Genomic DNA, 21,149 nt, shown 5'->3' with positions numbered 1-21,149 from the left:
AATGTAGCCCTGGGTAACCGAGGACTCGTAGAACCCCAAACAAAGGCTCGTATGCGACAGTCTTCCTCTCTGAGGAGAGTCAAGGGGATCTGTAAAGGCAACGTACCAAGAACATAGAAGAATCTTGGTAGGGTCACCATGTGTACTGCCTGAGCTCTACCCCACATGGAGAGACCAAGTGTAAGGAAATGCCTCCTTGGCATGGTTGCCCCCTGACTTTTTGCCTTTGCTGATGCTATGTTTACAATTGAAAGTGTGCTGAGGCCTGCTAACCAGGCCCCAGCACCAGTGTTCTTTCCCTAACCTGTACTTTTGTATCCACAATTGGCAGACCCTGGCATCCAGATAAGTCCCTTGTAACTGGTACTTCTAGTACCAAGGGCCCTGATGCCAAGGAAGGTCTCTAAGGGCTGCAGCATGTCTTATGCCACCCTGGAGACCTCTCACTCAGCACAGACACACTGCTTGCCAGCTTGTGTGTGCTAGTGAGGACAAAACGAGTAAGTCGACATGGCACTCCCCTCAGGGTGCCATGCCAGCCTCTCACTGCCTATGCAGTATAGGTAAGACACCCCTCTAGCAGGCCTTACAGCCCTAAGGCAGGGTGCACTATACCATAGGTGAGGGTACCAGTGCATGAGCATGGTACCCCTACAGTGTCTAAACAAAACCTTAGACATTGTAAGTGCAGGGTAGCCATAAGAGTATATGGTCTGGGAGTTTGTCAAACACGAACTCCACAGCACCATAATGGCTACACTGAAAACTGGGAAGTCTGGTATCAAACTTCTCAGCACAATAAATGCACACTGATGCCAGTGTACATTTTATTGTAAAATACACCCCAGAGGGCACCTTAGAGGTGCCCCCTGAAACTTAACCGACTATCTGTGTAGGCTGACTAGTTTTAGCAGCCTGCCACAAACCGAGACATGTTGCTGGCCCCATGGGGAGAGTGCCTTTGTCACTCTGAGGCCAGTAACAAAGCCTGCACTGGGTGGAGATGCTAACACCTCCCCCAGGCAGGAATTGTCACACCTGGCGGTGAGCCTCAAAGGCTCACCTCCTTTGTGCCAACCCAGCAGGACACTCCAGCTAGTGGAGTTGCCCGCCCCCTCCGGCCAGGCCCCACTTTTGGCGGCAAGGCCGGAGAAAATAATGAGAAAAACAAGGAGGAGTCACTGGCCAGTCAGGACAGCCCCTAAGGTGTCCTGAGCTGAAGTGACTCTAACTTTTAGAAATCCTCCATCTTGCAGATGGAGGATTCCCCCAATAGGGTTAGGATTGTGACCCCCTCCCCTTGGGAGGAGGCACAAAGAGGGTGTACCCACCCTCAGGGCTAGTAGCCATTGGCTACTAACCCCCCAGACCTAAACACGCCCTTAAATTTAGTATTTAAGGGCTACCCTGAACCCTAGAAAATAAGATTCCTGCAAACTACAAGAAGAAGGACTGCCTAGCTGAAAACCCCTGCAGAGGAAGACCAGAAGACGACAACTGCCTTGGCCCCAGAAACTCACCGGCCTGTCTCCTGCCTTCCAAAGAACTCTGCTCCAGCGACGCCTTCCAAGGGACCAGCGACCTCTGAATCCTCTGAGGACTGCCCTGCTTCGAAAAAGACAAGAAACTCCCGAGGACAGCGGACCTGCTCCAAAAAGACTGCAACTTTGTTTCGAGGAGCAGCTTTACAGACCCTGCAATCTCCCCGCAAGAAGCGTGAGACTTGCAACACTGCACCCGGCGACCCCGACTCGGCTGGTGGAGAACCAACACCTCAGGGAGGACCCCCGGACTACTCTCCGACTGTGAGTACCAAAACCTGTCCCCCCTGAGCCCCCACAGCGCCGCCTGCAGAGGGAATCCCGAGGTGTCCCCTGACCGCGACTCTCTGAAACCTAAGTCCCGACGCCTGGAAAAGACCCTGCACCCGCAGCCCCCAGGACCTGAAGGACCGGACTTTCACTGGAGAAGTGACCCCCAGGAGTCCCTCTCCCTTGCCCAAGTGGAGGTTTCCCAGAGGAAGCCCCCCCCTTGCCTGCCTGCAGCGCTGAAGAGATCCGTTGATCTCTCATAGACTAACATTGCGAACCCGACGCTTGTTTCTACACTGCACCCGGCCGCCCCCGCGCTGCTGAGGGTGAAATTTCTGTGTGGGCTTGTGTCCCCCCCGGTGCCCTACAAAACCCCCCTGGTCTGCCCTCCGAAGACGCGGGTACTTACCTGCAAGCAGACCGGAACCGGGGCACCCCCTTCTCTCCATTCTAGCCTATGCGTTTTGGGCACCACTTTGAACTCTGCACCTGACCGGCCCTGAGCTGCTGGGGTGGTGACTTTGGGGTTGCTCTGAACCCCCAACGGTGGGCTACCTTGGACCAAGAACTAAGCCCTGTAAGTGTCTTACTTACCTGGTTAACCTAACAAATACTTACCTCCCCTAGGAACTGTGAAAAGTGTCCACTTTTAAAACAGCTATTTGTGAATAACTCGAAAAGTATGCATGCAATTTTGATGATTTGAAGTTCCTAAAGTACTTACCTGCAATACCTTTCGAATGAGATATTACATGTAGAATTTGAACCTGTGGTTCCTAAAATAAACTAAGAAAATATATTTTTCTATATAAAAACCTATTGGCTGGATTTGTCTCTGAGTGTGTGTACCTCATTTATTGTCTATGTGTATGTGCAACAAATGCTTAACACTACTCCTTGGATAAGCCTACTGCTCGACCACACTACCACAAAATAGAGCATTAGTATTATCTCTTTTTGCCACTATCTTACTTCTAAGGGGAACCCTTGGACTCTGTGCATACTATTCCTTACTTTGAAATAGTGCATACAGAGCCAACTTCCTACACCAAGTGTACGAGGCTGGCCTGGCTTGTAGTGGGTAGGTCCAGTTATCCCTTATTAGTAGAGTGTCGTAGTGTCCTAGCAGCTCAGGCTGATATAGGCAGCTATAGCAGAGCAGCCAAGGCTGAACCAGGAGACATGCAAGCTCATGCAATACCACTTATATCATATAGGTACTATATCGTAAGAAAGACAATACTCATAGTTACTAAAAAATAAAGGTACTTTATTTTAGTGACTGTGGCAAAAATATCTGAGGATATACTCCCTTAGGAGGTAAGTAACATATACAAAATATACACAACTAACTAAATCAGCTAAGTAAAACAGTCAGAAAGTAGTGCAAACAATGTAAAGCCAATAGGATGCAATAGGCCTAGGGGCAACACAAACCATATACTAAGAAAGTGGAATGCGAACCACGAATGCACCCCTAGGCAAGTTTAGTGTGTAGAGGGTCGCTGGGAGTGTGAGAAAACACTAAGGGTGTAAAGAGACCCCACCCCAAGACCCTGTAAAGCAGGAGTAAAGTACTGCTGTTTCCCCAACAACACACTAAAGTCGTGATAAGGGATTTTGCAAGGACCACAACAGACTGCAAAGCACTGAAGATGGATTCCTGGACCTGAAAGCCTGCAAAGGAAGGGGACCAAGTGCAAAAGTCGCTCAAGTGTCCAGGGGGGGCAGGAGCCCACTAAACCCCGGATGAAGGTGCAAAATGGCTGCCTCCGGTTGGAAGAAGATGCTGGTTCTGCACCAACGAAAGGAGGTAGGAAGTTCTTCTTTGTGCAGAAGATGTCCCACGGTGTGCTGGAGGATGCAGAGTTGTTTCCTTGGCAAAATACTGCAAACAAGCCTTGCTACCTGCAAGAGTTGCGGTTGGAGAAAAAGGGTGCTGCGCGGGCCCAGAATGTTTGGGAGAGGAGACCCTAAGCAATGTAAAGAGCCCACGGACAGGAAGGAAGCACCTGCAGAAGTCCTTGAACACTGGTTCAAGAAGACTGAACACAGCGGTTGTCTCAACGCTGCAAAGAGAGGTCCCACGACACCAGAGGTCAGCTCAGGGAGCTGAGCATCGCAGGACGGGGTGCTGGGGACCTAGGCTCGGCTGTGCATGCAGGATTTCTTGGAAATGTGCACAGAAGCCTTTGTAGCTGCAGATCACACAGTGCACAGGATTACTGTCTGGGGAGGGGAGACAAGGACTTACCTCCTCCAAATTCAGACAGTTGGACCTCTGGACAGTCTGGGTCACTTTGGTCCACCACCTCTGTTCCAGGGGCCACGCTCGCCAGGATGAGAGGGGACCCAGAGTACCAGTGAAGCTGTAGTTTGGTGCCTGCTGAAGCAGGTGGAAGATTCCGTCGACCCACAGGAGATTTCTTCGTGGTTTCCAGTGCAGGGTGAAGGCAGGCAGCCCCCAGAGCATACACCACCAGGAAACAGTCGAGAAAGCCGGCAGGATTAGGTGCTAAAAGTCGCTGGTAGTCTTCTTGCTACTTTGTTGCAGTTTTGCAGGTGTCCTGGATCAGTCAGCAGTCGATCCTGGGCAGAAGTTGAAGAGAGAGGTGCAGAGGAACTCTGGTGAATTCTTGCAAGTCGTAATCTGAGGAACAGCCCACTGGAGAGAGCCTAATAGCCCTCAGAGTAGAATTGGCCACCTAGTCAGGTAAGCACCTATCAGGAGGGGTCTCTGACGTCACCTGCCGGCACTGGCCACTCAGAGGCCTCCAGAGTGCCCTCGCACCTCTGGAAACAAGATGGCAGAGGTCTGAGACACACTGGAGGAGCTCTGGGCACCACCCCTGGGGTGGTGATGGACAGGGGAGTGGTCACTCCCATTTCCTTGGTCCAGTTTCGTGCCTGAGCAGGGACTGGGGGTTCCCTAAACCGGTGTAGACTGGCTTGTGCAAGGAGGGCGCCATCTGTGCCCTTCAAAGCATTTCCAGAGGCTGGGAGAGGCTACCCCTCCCCAGCCCTTAACACCTATTTCCAAAGAGAAAGGGTGTAACACCCTGCTGTCAGAGGAAATGCTTTGTTCTGCTGTCCTGGGACTGGGCTGTCCAGACCCCAGGTGGGCAGAACCCTGTCTGTGGGGTGGCAGCAACTGTAGCTGCAGAGAAAACCCCTGAGAGCTGGTTTAGCAGTACTGGGAGTCCATAGTGGAGCCCCCAGGATGCATGGAATTGGCTCCCCAATACCAGATCTGGAATGGGGGGATAATTCCATGATCTTAGACATGTTACATGGCCCTATTTGGAGTTACCATTGTGAAGCTACATATAGGTATTGACCTATATGTAGTGCACATGTGTAATGGTGTCCCCGCACTCACAAAGTCCCGGGAAATGGCCCTGAACTATGTGGGTGCACCTTTGCTAGTGCAAGGGTGCCCTCGCACTTAGTAACTTTGCACCTAACCTTCAGCAAGTGAAGGTTAGACATATAGGTGACTTATAAGTTACTTAAGTGCAGCGAAAATGGCTTTGAAATAACGTGTGCCTTATTTCACGCAGGCTGCAGTGGCAGTCCTGTGTAAGGGTTTGTCTGAGCTCCCTATGGGTGGCAAAAGAAATGCTGCAGCCCATATGGATCTCCTGCAACCCCAATGCCCTGGGTACCATATACTAGGGACTTATAAGGGGGGTCCAGTATGCCAATCAGAATTGGTAAATGTAGTCACTAGCCTATAGTGACAAATTTAAAGGCAGAGAGAGCATGAGCACTGAGGTTCTGATTAGCAGAGCCTCAGTGACATAGATAGGAACTACACAGGCATACACATTTAGGCCACAAACTATAAGTATTGGGGTCCTAGCTAGCAGGATCCCAGTGAGACAGGCAAAAACATACTGGCATACATGTAAAATTGGGGGTAACATGCCAAGAAAGATGGTACTTTCCTACTCCAAGGTGTGACCATTTGTCGAAGTCCCTTTTTGTGTAGTGACTAAGTTGTCTGCCACCATATGTTCCAGGCCTCTATTGATATAGATGCCCAGATATGGAAGACATTACTGCTTCCATTTAACCGGAAAGTCCTGTACGGTTGCACTTAGTGTCACTGGGGATAGAGGCAGTGCTTCGCTTTTATCCCAGTTTATCTTGTAGCCCGAGAGTGACTCAAAGTCAGCTAAAGTGGTTTGGAGCGCCGGCAGGGACTTAGCTGGGTATGAAAGTGTTAGTAAGATATCATCGGCGTACAGGTAGATGATGAAGCTACCACCAGTGATCGGTACTCCGGTAATGAGGCTTGATCTTCGAGTCATTGCCGCTAAGTGTTCCACGGCTAATAGAAACAGATACGGCGATAAGGGGCAACCTTGTCAGGTCCCTCTCCTGATGAAGATGTTGACCAGGAACCCCCCTGCATTTGACCTGTACTGTTGGTGAGCCATACAACAGGCGCACCTTATTAATAAAACTGGGTCCGAGCGCCCAAACCGCTTTAGAGTTTCGAAAAGGTACCACCATTCTATTCTATCAAATGCCTTCTCGGCATCTAGGAAGAGGGCAAAGGCCTCCTCCCGGAATCCTGTGCTGTCCAGAGGGCATGTAGCAGGGTTCTTAGATGGTTCCTAGAGGAGGGGCCGGGGACGAAAACCACTTGCATGAGGTGAATGAGATGGAATGACTTTCTTTAGATGCGCCGCCAGGATTCCTGCAAGTATTTTGACATCCACGTAAAGGAGGGAGATGGTCCTTCCCTGATTTGGGTAAGACTGCTATGGAAGCGTTGTTGGAGAGAGGGTGCGAGCCTGTTTGATCCGCCCCATGGAATGCCTCAAATAGAGAATTCACTGTGTCTGCTCCTGTCCATTTATAGAATTCTGCAGAGAACCCATTTTCCCCAAGGGCCTTATGATAAAGAAGTTTAGCTATTGCTTGTGAGATCTCTTCCTTGCTGATGTCCCCCTCTTAGAGAGCCCTACCTGCTTCCGAGAAGCCTTCTCAAAGAATGTGGTCAGTTTATCATGGTCTTGTACAGTTTCTGGTGTATAGAGTGTCTGATAAAACCGACCAAACTCATCCGCTATCGCCTGGGGGTGTGTGATAATCGTGCCATCAGGGCTATGTAAGTCCGGAATGGCCAGTGTCACATCCCTTTGGCAGAGTTGAGCAGCCAATAAATGCCTGGCTTTCTCTCCATGCTCGTAATGGTGACCTTTCAACCGTTGTAACGCGTATTCTGCTTGTGAGGTGAAGAGAGCATTAAGTTCCATTTTGGCCTGCTCCAGGCGACGTCGGGTGGAAGGGGAGGGGGCTGAGGTATATTTGCGGGTAGTCTGGGCTATGCAGTCTTCCAGAGGTTGCTGTCTGTCACACCTTTGGGCATTGGCGATGGCAGCGTCCCTCATGAGTTGGCCCCTTATCATTGCCTTCACCGCAGCCCGTAACAACTGCAGGGAGGAGACCGAGCCCTCTTTGTTGAGCAGGTAGGTAGTAATGTGGGAACGGAGTTGTTCCTTCCCCCTTGGTGTTCGGTATCTGGTCGTCTGTAGACGCCATGGTTTCTGCCCCAGTGACGCCAGTCCCAGCCAAGAGCCAGCATGACTGGGGAGTGGTCTGACAACGTAGCCGGTAAGATCTGGGACTTCCTGATCGTATGAAGCAGTCGGTGGGTGGTAAGGAAATAATCCAGTCTGGATTGGGTCCCATGTACTGGTGAGACATAAGTGTATTCATGGTCTGATGGGTGGGAAAGGCGCCAATGATCCATCAACCCATGATCCAAGAGGAGGTCCCCAAAGAATGCCCGATCTGTGTTACTGCCCACATCAAGGCTGCCCGTATGATCCAGGATAGCGTCTCACGCTAGATTCCAATCCCCACCAAGTAAGTATTGGGAAGCTCCGATCTCTGTCAGCAACCAATTTAGAGAGAGGAAGGAAAGGCGCTTGGAGCCCGTAGGGGCGTAGATTGAGCCAACACAGATTGTGGAGGTGCCCAATTTGAGCTTGGCGAGGACGTATCGTCCTTCTGGGTCATACCACGTTTTGAGGAGTCTGAATTGTAATGATCGATGGATGAGAATCGCCACCCCACATTTTCTCCCGGAGCCTTGCATTTCTGCATGTACGGATGGAGTGCCACTGAAGAGCACCTTCCCTACCCAATCTCTGTGCAGTTTCTCCGATTCCGAGGGGGAGAGGTGCATTTCCTGTAGGAGAGCAATGTCCACCCTCCTGGACCGCAAGTAGGATAAGACTTTTTGTCTCTTGATGTAGTGCGTCAGGCCATGGATGTTCCATGAAAGGACCGTCAACGGAACTGTCGTCCCCATACTAAAGCCGAGTCTAACGGGTCCTTGTGGACGTTTGGTCCCCTTTATGCTAGTAGATGTAGCCCAAAAGAGAGAGGCACTATGTTAGTGACAATTCGGGGGGCGGGGGCAACTGGAGGAGAGGAGGGGGCTTTGGTGGGGACCCTCGGTCAGTGAAAAGGAGTGTAGGGCAAGTGAGCCAGTCAAGAAGACAAGGAGGGAGAGATAGGAAAGAATGCACAGGGGAGATGGGACGGTGAAATCAGAATAGAATAGAATAAAAGAGAGTAGTGTAGAAGAGTAGGTAGGGTAGGGTGGATCAGGGGGGATAAGAGTGAATAGATGCAAGAGATGATATACATAGCTGAGGTCCAATGGGAACCGAGGTAAGCACCTTGCTGTGGTGAGTCCTATTAAGCTGCGGGTCGGAACCTGTGTGTCCAGCGTGCCAGACGAGCACAAAGTGGGGTGCGGGGGGGCTGGAGGGGCCAGCAACAAACAGCCAGTGGTAATCGGTGTAAGGTGGAATGTTCTGTACATTGCAGGGGATACAGGGGTGTAGTGCGTCGGGGGCAGGAGGGGAAGCGGGAAGCGAGCCAGGGAAGCTCTTGGAATGGACGGGTGTAGGAAGTTGGCTCTGTATGTGCTATTTCAAAGTAAGGAATAGCATGCACAGAGTCCAAGGGTTCCCCTTAGAGGTAAGATAGTGGCAAAAAGAGATAATACTAATGCTCTATTTTGTGGTAGTGTGGTCGAGCAGTAGGCTTATCCAAGGAGTAGTGTTAAGCATTTGTTGTACATACACAGGCAATAAATGAGGAACACACACTCAGAGACAAATCCAAGCCAATAGGTTTTGTTATAGAAAAATATCTTTTCTTAGTTTATTTTAAGAACCACAGGTTCAATTTCTACATGTAATATCTCATTTGAAAGGTATTGCAGGTAAGTACTTTAGGAACTTTGAATCATTACATTAGCATGTATACTTTTTACATAAAACACAAATAGCTGTTTTAAAAGTGGACACAGTGCAATTTTCACAGTTCCTGGGGGAGGTAAGTTTTTGTTAGTTTTGTCAGGTAAGTAAATCACTTACAAGTCTCAGGTTTGGGTCCAAGGTAGCCCACCGTTGGGGGTTCAGAGCAACCCCAAAGTTACCACACCAGCAGCTCAGGGCCGGTCAGGTGCAGAGGTCAAAGAGGTGCCCAAAACGCATAGGCTTCAATGGAGAGAAGGGGGTGCCCCGGTTCCGGTCTGCCAGCAGGTAAGTACCCGCGTCTTCGGAGGGCAGACCAGGGGGGGTTTTGTAGGGCACCGGGGGGGGACACAAGTCCACACAAAAAGTACACCCTCAGCGGCACTGGGGCGGCCGGGTGCAGTGTGGAAACAAGCGTCGGGTTTTCAATGGAAATCAATGAGAGATCAAGGGATCTCTTCAGCGTTGCAGGCAGGCAAGGGGGGGGCTCCTCGGGGTAGCCACCACCTGGGCAAGGGAGAGGGCTTCCTGGGGGTCACTCCTGCACAGGAGTTCCGTTCCTTTAGGTGCTGGGGGCTGCGGGTGCAGGGTCTTTTCCAGCCGTCGGGAAATGGAGTTCAGGCAGTCGCGGTCAGGGGGAGCCTCGGGATTCCCTCTGCAGGCGTCGCTGTGGGGGCTCAGGGGGGACAACTTTGGTTACTCACGGACTCTGAGTCTCCGGAGGGTCCTCCCTGAGGTGTTGGTTCTCCACCAGTCGAGTCGGGGTCGCCGGGTGCAGTGTTGCAAGTCTCACGCTTCTTGCGGGGAGTTGCAGGGGTCTTTAAATCTGCTCCTTGAAACAAAGTCGCAGTTCTTTTGGAGCAGTGCCGCTGTCCTCGGGAGTTTCTTGGTCTCTTGGAAGCAGGGCAGTCCTCTGAGGATTCAGAGGTCGCTGGTCCTGGAGAAAGCGTCGCTGGAGCAGGGTTCTTTAGAAGGCAGGAGACAGGCCGGTAGGACTGGGGCCAAAGCAGTTGGTGTCTTCTTTCTTCTTCTGCAGGGGTTTTCAGCTCAGCAGTCTTCTTCTTCGGTAAGTTGCAGGAATCTAAATTCTTAGGTTCAGGGAAGCCCTTAAATACTAAATTTAAGGGCGTGTTTAGGTCTGGGGGGTTAGTAGCCAATGGCTACTAGCCCTGAGGGTGGGTACACCCTCTTTGTGCCTCCTCCCAAGGGGAGGGGGTCACATTCCTATCCCTATTGGGGGAATCCTCCTTCTACAAGATGGAGGATTTCTAAAAGTCAGAGTCACCTCAGCTCAGGACACCTTAGGGGCTGTCCTGACTGGCCAGTGACTCCTCCTTGTTTTTCTCATTATCTCTCCTGGACTTGCCGCCAAAAGTGGGGGCTGTGTCCAGGGGGCGGGCATCTCCACTAGCTGGAGTGCCCTGGGGCATTGTAACACGAAGCTTGAGCCTTTGAAGCTCACTGCTAGGTGTTACAGTTCCTGCAGGGGGGAGGTGTGAAGCACCTCCACCCAGAGCAGGCTTTGTTTCTGCCCTCAGAGAGCACAAAGGCTCTCACCGCATGAGGTCAGACACTCGTCTCTCAGCAGCAGGCTGGCACAGACCAGTCAGTCCTGCACTGAACAATTGGGTAAAATACAGGGGGTATCTCTAAGATGCCCTCTGTATGCATTGTTTAATAAATCCAACACTGGCATCAGTGTGGGTTTATTATTCTGAGAAGTTTGATACTAAACTTCCCAGTATTCAGTGTAGCCATTATGGAGCTGTGGAGTTCGTTTTTGACAGACTCCCAGCCCATATACTCTTATGGCTACCCTGCACTTACAATGTCTAAGGTTTTGCTTAGACACTGTAGGGGCATAGTGCTCATGCACATATGCCCTCACCTGTGGTATAGTGCACCCTACCTTAGGGCTGTAAGGCCTACTAGAGGGGTGACTTACCTATGCCACAGGCAGTGGGAGGTTGGCATGGCACCCTGAGGGGAGTGCCATGTCGACTTAGTCATTTTCTCCCCACCAGCACACACAAGCTGGCAAGCAGTGTGTCTGTGCTGAGTGAGGGGTCCCTAGGGTGGCATAAGACATGCTGCAGTCCTTAGAGACCTTCCGTGGCATCAGGGCCCTTGGTAACAGGGGTACCAGTTACAAGGGACTTACCTAGGTGCCAGGGTTGTGCCAATTGTGGAAACAATGGTACATTTTAGGTGAAAGAACACTGGTGCTGGGGCCTGGTTAGCAGGGTCCCAGCACACTTCTCAGTCAAGTCAGCATCAGTATCAGGCAAAAAGTGGGGGGTAACTGCAACAGGGAGCCATTTCTTTACAACGGGTCTCAGCATGTTGTGGGTATGGAGGGAAGGGGCATCTATCGCGCTGGGGCCAGGAGCATCGAAAAGGAATCTGAGGTCCATGTGTCCAGACGAGTAGCCTGTACTGGGAACACCCCTGGAGGGGGAGGTATGGGCATGGCTTCAGGCCGGGGACGACGTATGGGGTGCAGAGTGTAAATATTTTGTGGTCCCAGGGTGGAAGAGGTGGGGAGAGACACAGGGGGATGCCCAGGGCCCACCCAGAATAGTGAACTGGGATATGGAAGTATGAGGACAGGCGGACTCCTGTTCTGAATTCCGCTGGATGTTCTCCAGTGGTCTACAGCCAGGAGGAGTCATGGACAAGCATAACAGGTGGATGAGCCTTATCAGAATGCACCAATAGAAGGGTCTATACTCATCATCATATTCCTAACAACAGTTTCAACATATCTCGGGGAGTGCAGTGAACAGCCTAACCGAGACAACCTTTAACCAGAAACACATAAGGCATATGCAGAACCCACGGAACCCCGTACAAGGACAGTTCACAGAAATGGCAGAGTATGTCCAGTGAATCACGTTTTGTAACAGCCATGTATGCAGAGAGAAAAACAATATCAGTAGGAGCGATAAGAGCAATAACAGAGCCAGCGACTCTAGTCATGACAAAAGTAGGCATATATGGGAGAGATTGACGGGGTACTTAGCTGTCCAGCAGGTATGTGCACGCTCCGGACTATTGGGTGAGGGATCATTGCGGTCGATCTGTAGAAGGTGTTGGTTTCAAGGGAGAGCGGGATTTGTCTCTGCATTGATCCTGGGTGAGAGCAATCACAACCTGAAGAGCGTGCTCTCGGCCTTCCTGTGATTTCAGTGAGCGATCATAAGTCCTCGTCCTCTTCTGCATTGCAGCATGAGCATTAGGAGCAGTGATGGAGGGAGGGTCTCCTAGGGCAGGGGAGCTTGGTTTTGGGAGCGGGGGCATGGTCCATAGGTTGTGTGGTAAGTCCTTCCAGGAAGGAGCAAAGGTCCGCTGGTTCGAGGAAGTCTCTGGATTAACCATCCTGTTTGATCCACATACGGGCAGGCTCAAAGAGGCCAAATTTGATGTCCATTTTCCTCAATTGCGATCGGAGGGCCAACAATGTTTTCCGTTTCTTGTTAGTTTCTCTTGAAGTCTGCGGCCATCCTTATTTCGTGACCCTCTAGGGAGTATGGGCCTTGAGTTCTGGTGGCAGAAATGACTTGGCGGGCCTGCTCGTGGCATAAAAAGCATGTGATGATAGGACGTGGCTTTCCCGGGTTAGCTATATGCGGAGGACCGATTCTGTGTACCCTTTGAAACTCCAATGGCAGGGAAAAGGTGAGGCCTGTGAGTTCGGGTAGGAAGTCTTTGAGGAAAGCTTTGACATCTGAGCCTTCCTTATGTTCCGGTATTCCAAAAAAACTGATATTGTCCCGCAGACTCCTGTCCTCCAAGTCTGTGATCTTTGCTTAAAGGAACTGCAGCTCCGTTTCCTGTTCGGCAGCGTCGCAAGGCAGTCCTCAACGGTCATAAGTCGATGGTCCAAGACTGTGACCGTAACTTGGAAACAAGCAATGTCGGCCCATATGGAGGTGGAAGCCGTAGAGAGGTCTGAGATATTCGAGTCCATTTCTTCCAAGCGGCGTCCCACAGCAGTAATTTCCTGGAGTATACGTTCCGTGGCATCAGCCAATCGGGGGTTGGCCGGCGAGGTCGCAGAGCAAGGAAGGATCTTCTGTGACGCCATTGGTTTAGGTTGCTCGATAGCTTCTGAGAACAGCAGTTGGCTGGAGTGTTTACCTGATGATTTTCCGCTGGGCATCACTGCCCGGGGAGGGGGTGTTCAGGGGAGGTCTGGAGTGTCTTCTTGACTACGAGGATACGGTGCAGTAGCGTGGACTCCGTAGGTGTCCCCTCCTTATGGAGGTCCAGTACTAGGGCCCCTCAGTGCGCTCCAGGGGCGCCTGATGGTTGTGCGATTCCAGTAGCAATAAGCATATACAGCCTGACCTGTTCACGTGGTTTTGTGCCTAAGTGTACCACTAAGGTGCCAGTAAGCAGGTTGGCCCCCAGGCGTCTCCAATGCCCTCACCATAGCCCGTCGCGATCGAGCACAACGACAGCAGGTGACTCAGTTGCATACTGTGCATAGTGTGTCTCATCAGCGCTAGATGGTCCTGCAGTAGGTGTCAGGCGGACGGTGCTCTCATGCGAGTGTCAGCCTGCACCTCCAGAAGAGTTCACCACTGGAGAGGGGGTCGTGAGCACAAAGCTGTTGCGTCACGGACCAGTAAATCTGTATGACCAGAGCCAGCCCTACATTTCCAACACAGAAGCTCTGCCAGCTGCTTCCTAAGAAAGGCTCTTCTTCCGGACCAGGGGCAACCAGCCGTGAGATATAGGTCGGCTGTGGGTCCAAACTGAGGGGGGGCGTGCAGTTGAAGTAATACGCTGTAGGAGCGCACCCTCACTAGTGCATTGGGGACTCCACACATACAGTTGTGAAGGTCACCCTCCAGCGGGCTGGAAAGAGCGGCCGCTCGCTACTCAGAGCCTTGAACCTGCACTGGACAAGGGGGGGGGGGGAGGCAGTCAGTCCCCTCCGACCCGTTCTCGTGCCCCTTTCTTCTGCAGGTCTCCTGGGAACTTGGGTGAGCATCAGCGGGGCCCCAGGGATTCTGTAAATGTGGGTGGGTCCAGTCCACTGATGCGTGGCTGGGCACGATCCGCCCCAGCGGCCTCTCTGACTTTTCCACGCGAGGAAGTAATCGAGACCTCGGCGCCTCGCGTGGCAGAGGACTGCAGTGCTCTGTTGGCCCCTCTGCTCCTCGTGGGTGGGTAATGGGTCCTAAAACACCCGCCGCCAATTCAGGGCAGACAGGGCGAGGCAGGGGAGACACCCTCAGTGATCAGCGGCCCCTCCGTTCCCCCCCCTCCCATCCCCCCGCTCAATCTGGCACGCTGAGCCCTCAATTCAGGCGGCCATTCCTCTCCACGGCCAGACCAGCCTCCTACATAATCTTTTAACATATAATTTGTGAATCTGCCATTGTGCACCCGTTAACTGTTCAAGGCTCTCATCAAGAACTAAGTGTCGGCCAAATTATTGTATAGCAAGTGGGGGACAGTTTTGCCTAGTCCCCCTTATGACTTTTCCACTCAGAGGAAAACAAAGTTTCTTTGTATGTCTGAGGGTTGAGAAATCTTAAATCTATATCCCTTTCCTTGCAGACAAATCGCTGGGCTTTTTCGTGCTGAGGATTCTGGTAACCTCTACACGTCCACAGACGCAGTCTCCTCGTCGTTCTGTATGAGTGGTGTTCACCTCAGTGACCTTATTAAGAGTTATTATCTGAGATGGAGCGCTGCCCCAGAAGGCTTGATGTATCGACACAAAATTACGTTTTTGCTTTGTTTCTTTTTATAAAACATTTTAATAACATGTTCAAAACCAGCAGCCATAATACAGTGATCCATGTAGTGAAAAGCTAATGCAGTTTCTCCTTGATACGATACTCACTTCGGCATCCATAACAGTATAGCATGGTTTACAAATTATACAGGAGTTTAGCTTCCAATGGACTGTAGTCAAGAAACTCCACTAAATCAGAAACCTAAGGCGTGAATGTATGCCTAAGTTGCAGAGCACTGTAAAACTGCAATGGTAGAGGTGGTATTCCTCCAAATAGGTCTGAGCAGGATTTGAGCATTGTCGCTGTCGGGAGGACACCAGAGTTCGAGATACCAATAGCATCTCATTGTCTAAAGCCCTGCAACTCCGCAACCTGCTGGAGCCAACTCTCACACTAGAAAGGTGTCTTTCACGCCAAGCATCACGACCAGTCAAAACCCTAGGTGTTTCGTTCCAGATCTGAAAAAACATTTTCGTGGCTGGAGAAAAGGACAATGGAGAGGAACCAAAATGAAGTGTTTTAAAGTCATATATTGCTATTCCAAAAATATTTTTGTGGGAGCTTGTACAACCCTAGTTTTTTTGCTTACATGCTTTAAGTAAGCACCTGTGCTTGCACTGAGATAAGAATCTGGGGAGGCCTAAGATAGCAAAAGGTATGAAATTCCTACTCAGGGTGTCATGAGTTTGAGTGTAGAATTTGCATGGCCCTCTGTTAAAAAGCAGATTGTGATGTGTGTAATATTTATTCATTTCGGTTTATGACACTTTTTGATAAACATGCCTAATAGTGTAATTTATGCCTTCATCTAAGCAAAGTTTTCTGCCTCTCTGTACATATAACACCTAGATGGGTATAGGGTAGCATTTACCTTAAATAGCACATATTTCTGTGAATTGTGAACAAACTTTGAATTTGAACTTGATTATGGGACCTTGTCCATATGAGGGGTGAGAGGGCTAATCGTCCCAGAAATCTGCTAAGATAAATTTTGATAGTCCTGATCTGTGTAATTATTAATACTGAATTGGGTGTTACAATTTTTATGGTGTTCATATTTTTTTTAAAACGTGTGAATCTGGATTTACTTTTTTTTTTTTTTTTTTTTTTTTGCTGAGGGGAACTGTTGCTTGTGACCTGTGTTTAGGGTCCCTGTAGCCCTGATTCCTCTTTTGGGCTATTTGTTTTGGGGTTCGTTTTTTTGTGACACCCGCCATTTTTTCCTTGCTCCCTGGTGCCATTTGCGGCAACCATCTTGGAGGGGTTAGCGGTCCAGTTGTTTTTTGGATCACGAATTGCCTCTTTCAAGGCTATTTTAAGCACGATGCGGCGAGCGCACAGCGGGCGCGCCACAGGCAAGCCAGTCTGCGCCCGTCCGCGCCAGGTCGGGCCTGGGGGCCTGCTTCCTTGATTCTCCCTCAGAGGTTAGTGATGCCCCTTCTATCTACTGTTATTCCTCTAAGGAACTGCATGACCTGAGAGTCTCAGGGAACAAGGAATGTATTATATGTAGAGAGTGTACTAGAGATACATGGCGCTGCCCTGCCTGTCACTGGACTTTCAATCCCAGGGGGATTGAGTTTGAGGTAAGGGGTAATCCTTTTACCTCCTTGCTCTACACTAACTGCCGCTCATTGGTCGCCCACAAACTTGATATTAATTTACTGTTAACTGAGGTCTCTCCTACAGCATTGTTTCTAACCGAAACATGACTGAATGATGCTTCTGATCCCGATATTAGCCTGGCAGTACCTATTGGGTATCGAATTGGCAGATTAGACAGAGGGATGGCAAAAGGAGGGGGTATTGCAGTCATTTATAGGGACTGTTTGAACCTTACTTTTCAGCCTCTTCAGTTAGTGGAGGGGGAAGGGATGTTTTTCTCTCTAGCTCTTAACCCTCGTTATACCTTCTCTGGGATCCTAATTTATCGCCCCCCCAGGCCCCTCGGAAACGTTTTTAGACTCTCTCTTAGACTGTGCGTCAGATTTGATATGTGCCAGGCCTAATCTTACAATCTTAGGAGATTTTAATATGTATGGTGAGATCCCGGAACGAACAGATTCAAGGCTTCTACTTGGTGGTATGGAAGCAATGGGCCTGACCCAACTTGTTAAAGGCCCTTACCACGAAATGGGTCATACTATTGACTTAGTGTTTAGTAACACTCCTGCCCTGACATGTAGGATCTCCGACCCCACTAGCGTGGTCTGATCATTTTTTAATTTCTATTGAATTAGCCACGGGTACAATGGTAAGTGAGAGTAAGCCTGTTGTTCAGGTCGGGAGATCGTGGAATAAATTAGATAAAGAGAATTTTTTAGTCACTTTGGAATCTCTTACGTCCAGTGTCATGAGTAAGAGAGGATCTGAAGTTGAAGCTTTCAGTGATTGGATCACTGAAAGTCTGGACATAGTTCTTCCCCTGAGGAAAAAGTCTGGTCCGCGTAGAACAACTAGTGCCCCTTGGTTTACCCCCTCATTACTTCTCCTAAAAAAGGAATGTAAAAAGTTAGAAAGAACTTGGAGAAAGCTGTTTGTTCCAGCAGATAGGGAAGCTTACAAGGGGGCTTTCAGAAGGTATCGTGCTGAAATTAAGGAGGCACAGAGGGTTTTCTACCAGCAGAAAATTGAGGGAGCGGCAGGTTCCCCCAAAGTAGTTTTCCAAATATTAAAAGATATTCTACATGCACCGGTGAAAGACAATCCTTTAGAGACTTCCCTAGAACACAGCAATTTACTAGCTGAATTTTTCCACCAAAAAAGTTTGGACATCTATTCCACTTTTGGGGAGAAAAGTCCTTCACTGAAGGAGGAGGAGTTTAATGGTGTTAATACAGCCTGTCTTTCTCACTTTAACCCTCTTTTACAAACTCGAGTGTTAAATTTCTTGAGTGCCCTGAAATCAGGATCCCCCCCTGGACCCTGCCCCTCCTCACATATTTGTGCAGGGGGCGGAAGTTATTGCTCCAATGCTGATACACTTACTTAATGATTCTCTTTCCAAAGGAGTAGTACATAGCTCTTGGAAGCCTGCTATAGTGAAACCGCTATTAAAAAAAAACTTCTCTTGACCCGACAGTGTTGAAGAATTTTAGACCCAATGCCCTTTTGCCCACCCTCGCTAAAATTCTGGATAAATACATCAATTGGCAACTTTCTACCTGTTTAGAAGAGAATAGGTTGCTCCATCCCACTCAGATGGGCTTTAGAACTGGTCACAGCACGGAAACTGCATTAATTGCAGTTGCGGAAGAGGCTAGAAAGAGGGTTGACCAGGGTCTTACCACAGTGATTATTATGCTGGACTTGAGCGCAGCTTTTGACACAGTAGACCACCAGCTATTGATCCAGAGAATGAGGGAGCTCGGAATTAAGGAACAGGCACTTGCCTGGTTTACTTCCTTTCTACTGGACAGGTCCTTTCAGGTCCTAGATCGATCGTTCCTATCAAACAAACTACAGTGCAGGTGTGGTGTACCTCAGGGCTCTGCCCTTAGTCCAACACTGTTTAACATTTATATGGCTCCCTTGGCCTCTTTGGTGGAATCATTTGGGTTAGCATTAGTGTCCTATGCTGATGACACCCAACTGGTGGTTTCCTTTTCTGCTAATGAGACCTCAGAAGGAGCCGCTTTCCTTACTTGTATGCAAGCGGTCTCAAGCTGGATGACTCAGAGTAAATTGCAACTAAATGAGGAGAAGTCGGCAGTCATGATACTGGGCCCTGAACCAAGGCCTGGAATTTCTCGCACCTGTCCTTCGGCACTTAGTGAGTTCCCTCCTCCCAAAAAGCATGTTAAGAGCCTGGGGATCAGTCTGGATCCCCTTCTGACGCTAGACCTGCAGGTTACGAACATATCTACTACTTGCTTTGCCTTACTGAGACTTCTTAGGAAGATTTTTTTTATTCTTCCAGCACTGGCTAGAAGACTCATTGTGCAAGCTGTTATTCTTTCAAGGCTAGACTACGGAAATGGCCTTTTCCTAGGTTCCCCAGGATATGTTAAAAAGAAATTACAAAGAGTTCAAAATGCTGCAGCTCTTTTATTACTGAACATCCCAAGAAGGTCTTCTTTGAAAGCTGGATTGGCCTCCTTGCACTGGTTGCCTGTTGTACAGCGGATCAAATTTAAGGCTCTGTCATATCCACAGGTCTTTGCATGACAGACGACCTATGCTCCTTAGGAACTTGCCCAGTTTTTCTAGGCCGAATAGAGATTTGAGATCCACTACTCTTGCTTTAGTAACCGTACCGAAAATAAAGAAAGCAAGATGGGGTGGGTCCTCTCTGATGTTTTTAGGAGCCAAATTGTGGAACTCGCTGCCTCTTAATCTTCAGCTGATGGAGCAAGAACTGCAATTTCGAAAGCTTGGTTATTCTAGGTCCAGTTGTTTTTATTCCTTTCTTGTTGTGTATCACTCTCATCCCCTCTGTGGTTAGGGTTTAGTAGCGCCGGGAAACCCGAGGGTAGCCATGCGCTCTATAAATTGTGTGACATAACATAACATAACAATTAACCTCTTTTTGAAATCCACTCTTTTACACTTTTACCCTTCATTGTCTCTCACCCTAATTTTGTATGTGATTAATGCACCATAGTTGTTTGTAGTTATTTTTCTAATTGCTTTACAAGGCAAATGAATAACAAAATACACACGTATGTCAAGAATGGTGCAATGGGCTCCTAGTGTATTATTAGTTCTATCAAGCCGCTCATTTCAAGTACACAGTTTAAAATTACTTTTGTGGTTCAGCTGATGGATTGCATAGCTGAAAGAAGGCCTAATTTGAACTACATAGCAAATGCCAGAATCTACAGATTGTGATGAATGAAGCATGGGCCATTTGCTAATCTTGTTCCAGAACACTGGATACGCATTAGTAGCTCCTGTTCACAATTAACACTATTTTGAGCAATGACTAATCAGCTCTTTCACTATTATCAAAACTCACTGTATAATTATCCCATTATAACACCTTATCCACTAGGACCGGAAACAATAATTGGATATTGCAAGCACTACCATAGAAGGGAAAGTGGCGCATCAAAAGATGATGGTCCTCACTGCAGAATGTGATAAAAGGACTTTGAGCTTCTCATTTCACATACATTTGTTGGCCTTGAGCGAATGGCGGGCTCTTGAAGAGTTGGGGGGCACCCATGCACTGCAGGAGCTGCACAGCTCTTTGTTGCACCCCAGAGAAGGCGACCTGTTTGCATGATGAATACTCATTTCCCTTGGTTGTTCTTAAACCTTTTTACTTGACCTGTTGTGCGGGGTGTGTGTTTGTTTTGGGGGGGGGGGGGGGACATGGATGTGTGTCAGTGATCCATTCAGTAGGGACAATTAAATCTGTTCTTGGCGCTACCATAGACGCACACCTAGTAAGGTCTCCAGTCACTGATATTTTCATATATGCATCCAAATTTGAATACAGTAGTCTGAATATAGACTGACCAGTACGTGGCACAGAACTGATGTCCTTTCTTTCTCTGTTTCCATATCTGAATCATGTTAATGCAGAATAAAGCACACCCTGCTTTGAACGCTATAATAGGATAAAGGGGGGGGGGGAGGTGTGTGTGTGTGTGTGTGTGTTTAGTGTGTGTTTAGTGTGTGTGTGTGTGTTTTTCAACCAAATTATAAATATCATGAATATATATATATTTTTTTAAACCGCTTGGCCGTCCACGTTTGTTGAGGAGCCTTGTTTGCACAATGCCTGATGAGCTAGCCAAACTATGGTGTCAATTTGTTGGTTTCTTTTTCTTAATATTTACCCACAAATATAGTGTTATATTGTTTTACTTGTTTACCTAGTACACAATCTAAACTGGTTATGCCCAATTTCCAGCATATATTTTGAGTTTTAAGGTTGTACCAAATGATTGTTTCCTTGATAATATGTATTTAAGACTTTGTAGTGATGTGTGCTACATTAATTGCGTGTAATGGCAGTAAAGAAACATTTATTTATGCATGCGGTGTGTATATCTTTAGCCCTTTTGCTATCAAAGAGTGACCGTTTATTTAGGAACACCATGGTTATAAACACAGCGCTATTTCTCGTTTTCTTTCAGCAAGCAAAGTTTCAACCAGTAGATCAGCTAGTGGTGGATGAAGAATTCCCAACATGTTGCATGTTGATAAAGTGCACACGACTTCTGAAGACACTACATCACGTGACAGAGGAAAAAGGTATGCTCTGCATAATTTAGAACACATGGATTTTATTTCAGGTTCACTGGCCCTGTTGGCTCAACCTGAAGGTCTTGAAAATCTTACTGGTCACT

The 21,149-nt window shown here is 48.8% G+C and overlaps 1 protein-coding gene across 2 annotated transcripts in view; it reads left to right on the top strand.

Annotated features, from left to right (window-relative positions):
* Positions 1 to 21,149, top strand: part of RNASEH2B (ribonuclease H2 subunit B) — a 202,527-nt gene that overhangs the window by 75,616 nt on the left and 105,762 nt on the right. For both annotated transcript variants that reach the window (XM_069205347.1, XM_069205346.1), the window contains exon 5: positions 20,937 to 21,054. In XM_069205347.1, the coding sequence (XP_069061448.1) occupies positions 20,937 to 21,054 (118 nt within the window). The remainder of the gene's footprint in view (positions 1 to 20,936; positions 21,055 to 21,149) is intronic.

The sequence above is a fragment of the Pleurodeles waltl genome, chromosome 8 (assembly GCF_031143425.1).
Source record: "Pleurodeles waltl isolate 20211129_DDA chromosome 8, aPleWal1.hap1.20221129, whole genome shotgun sequence".
Classification (NCBI taxonomy): domain Eukaryota; kingdom Metazoa; phylum Chordata; class Amphibia; order Caudata; family Salamandridae; genus Pleurodeles; species Pleurodeles waltl.
The sequence above is the reverse complement of the archived record's forward strand: the minus strand, read 5'-3'. Positions and strand labels throughout refer to the sequence as shown.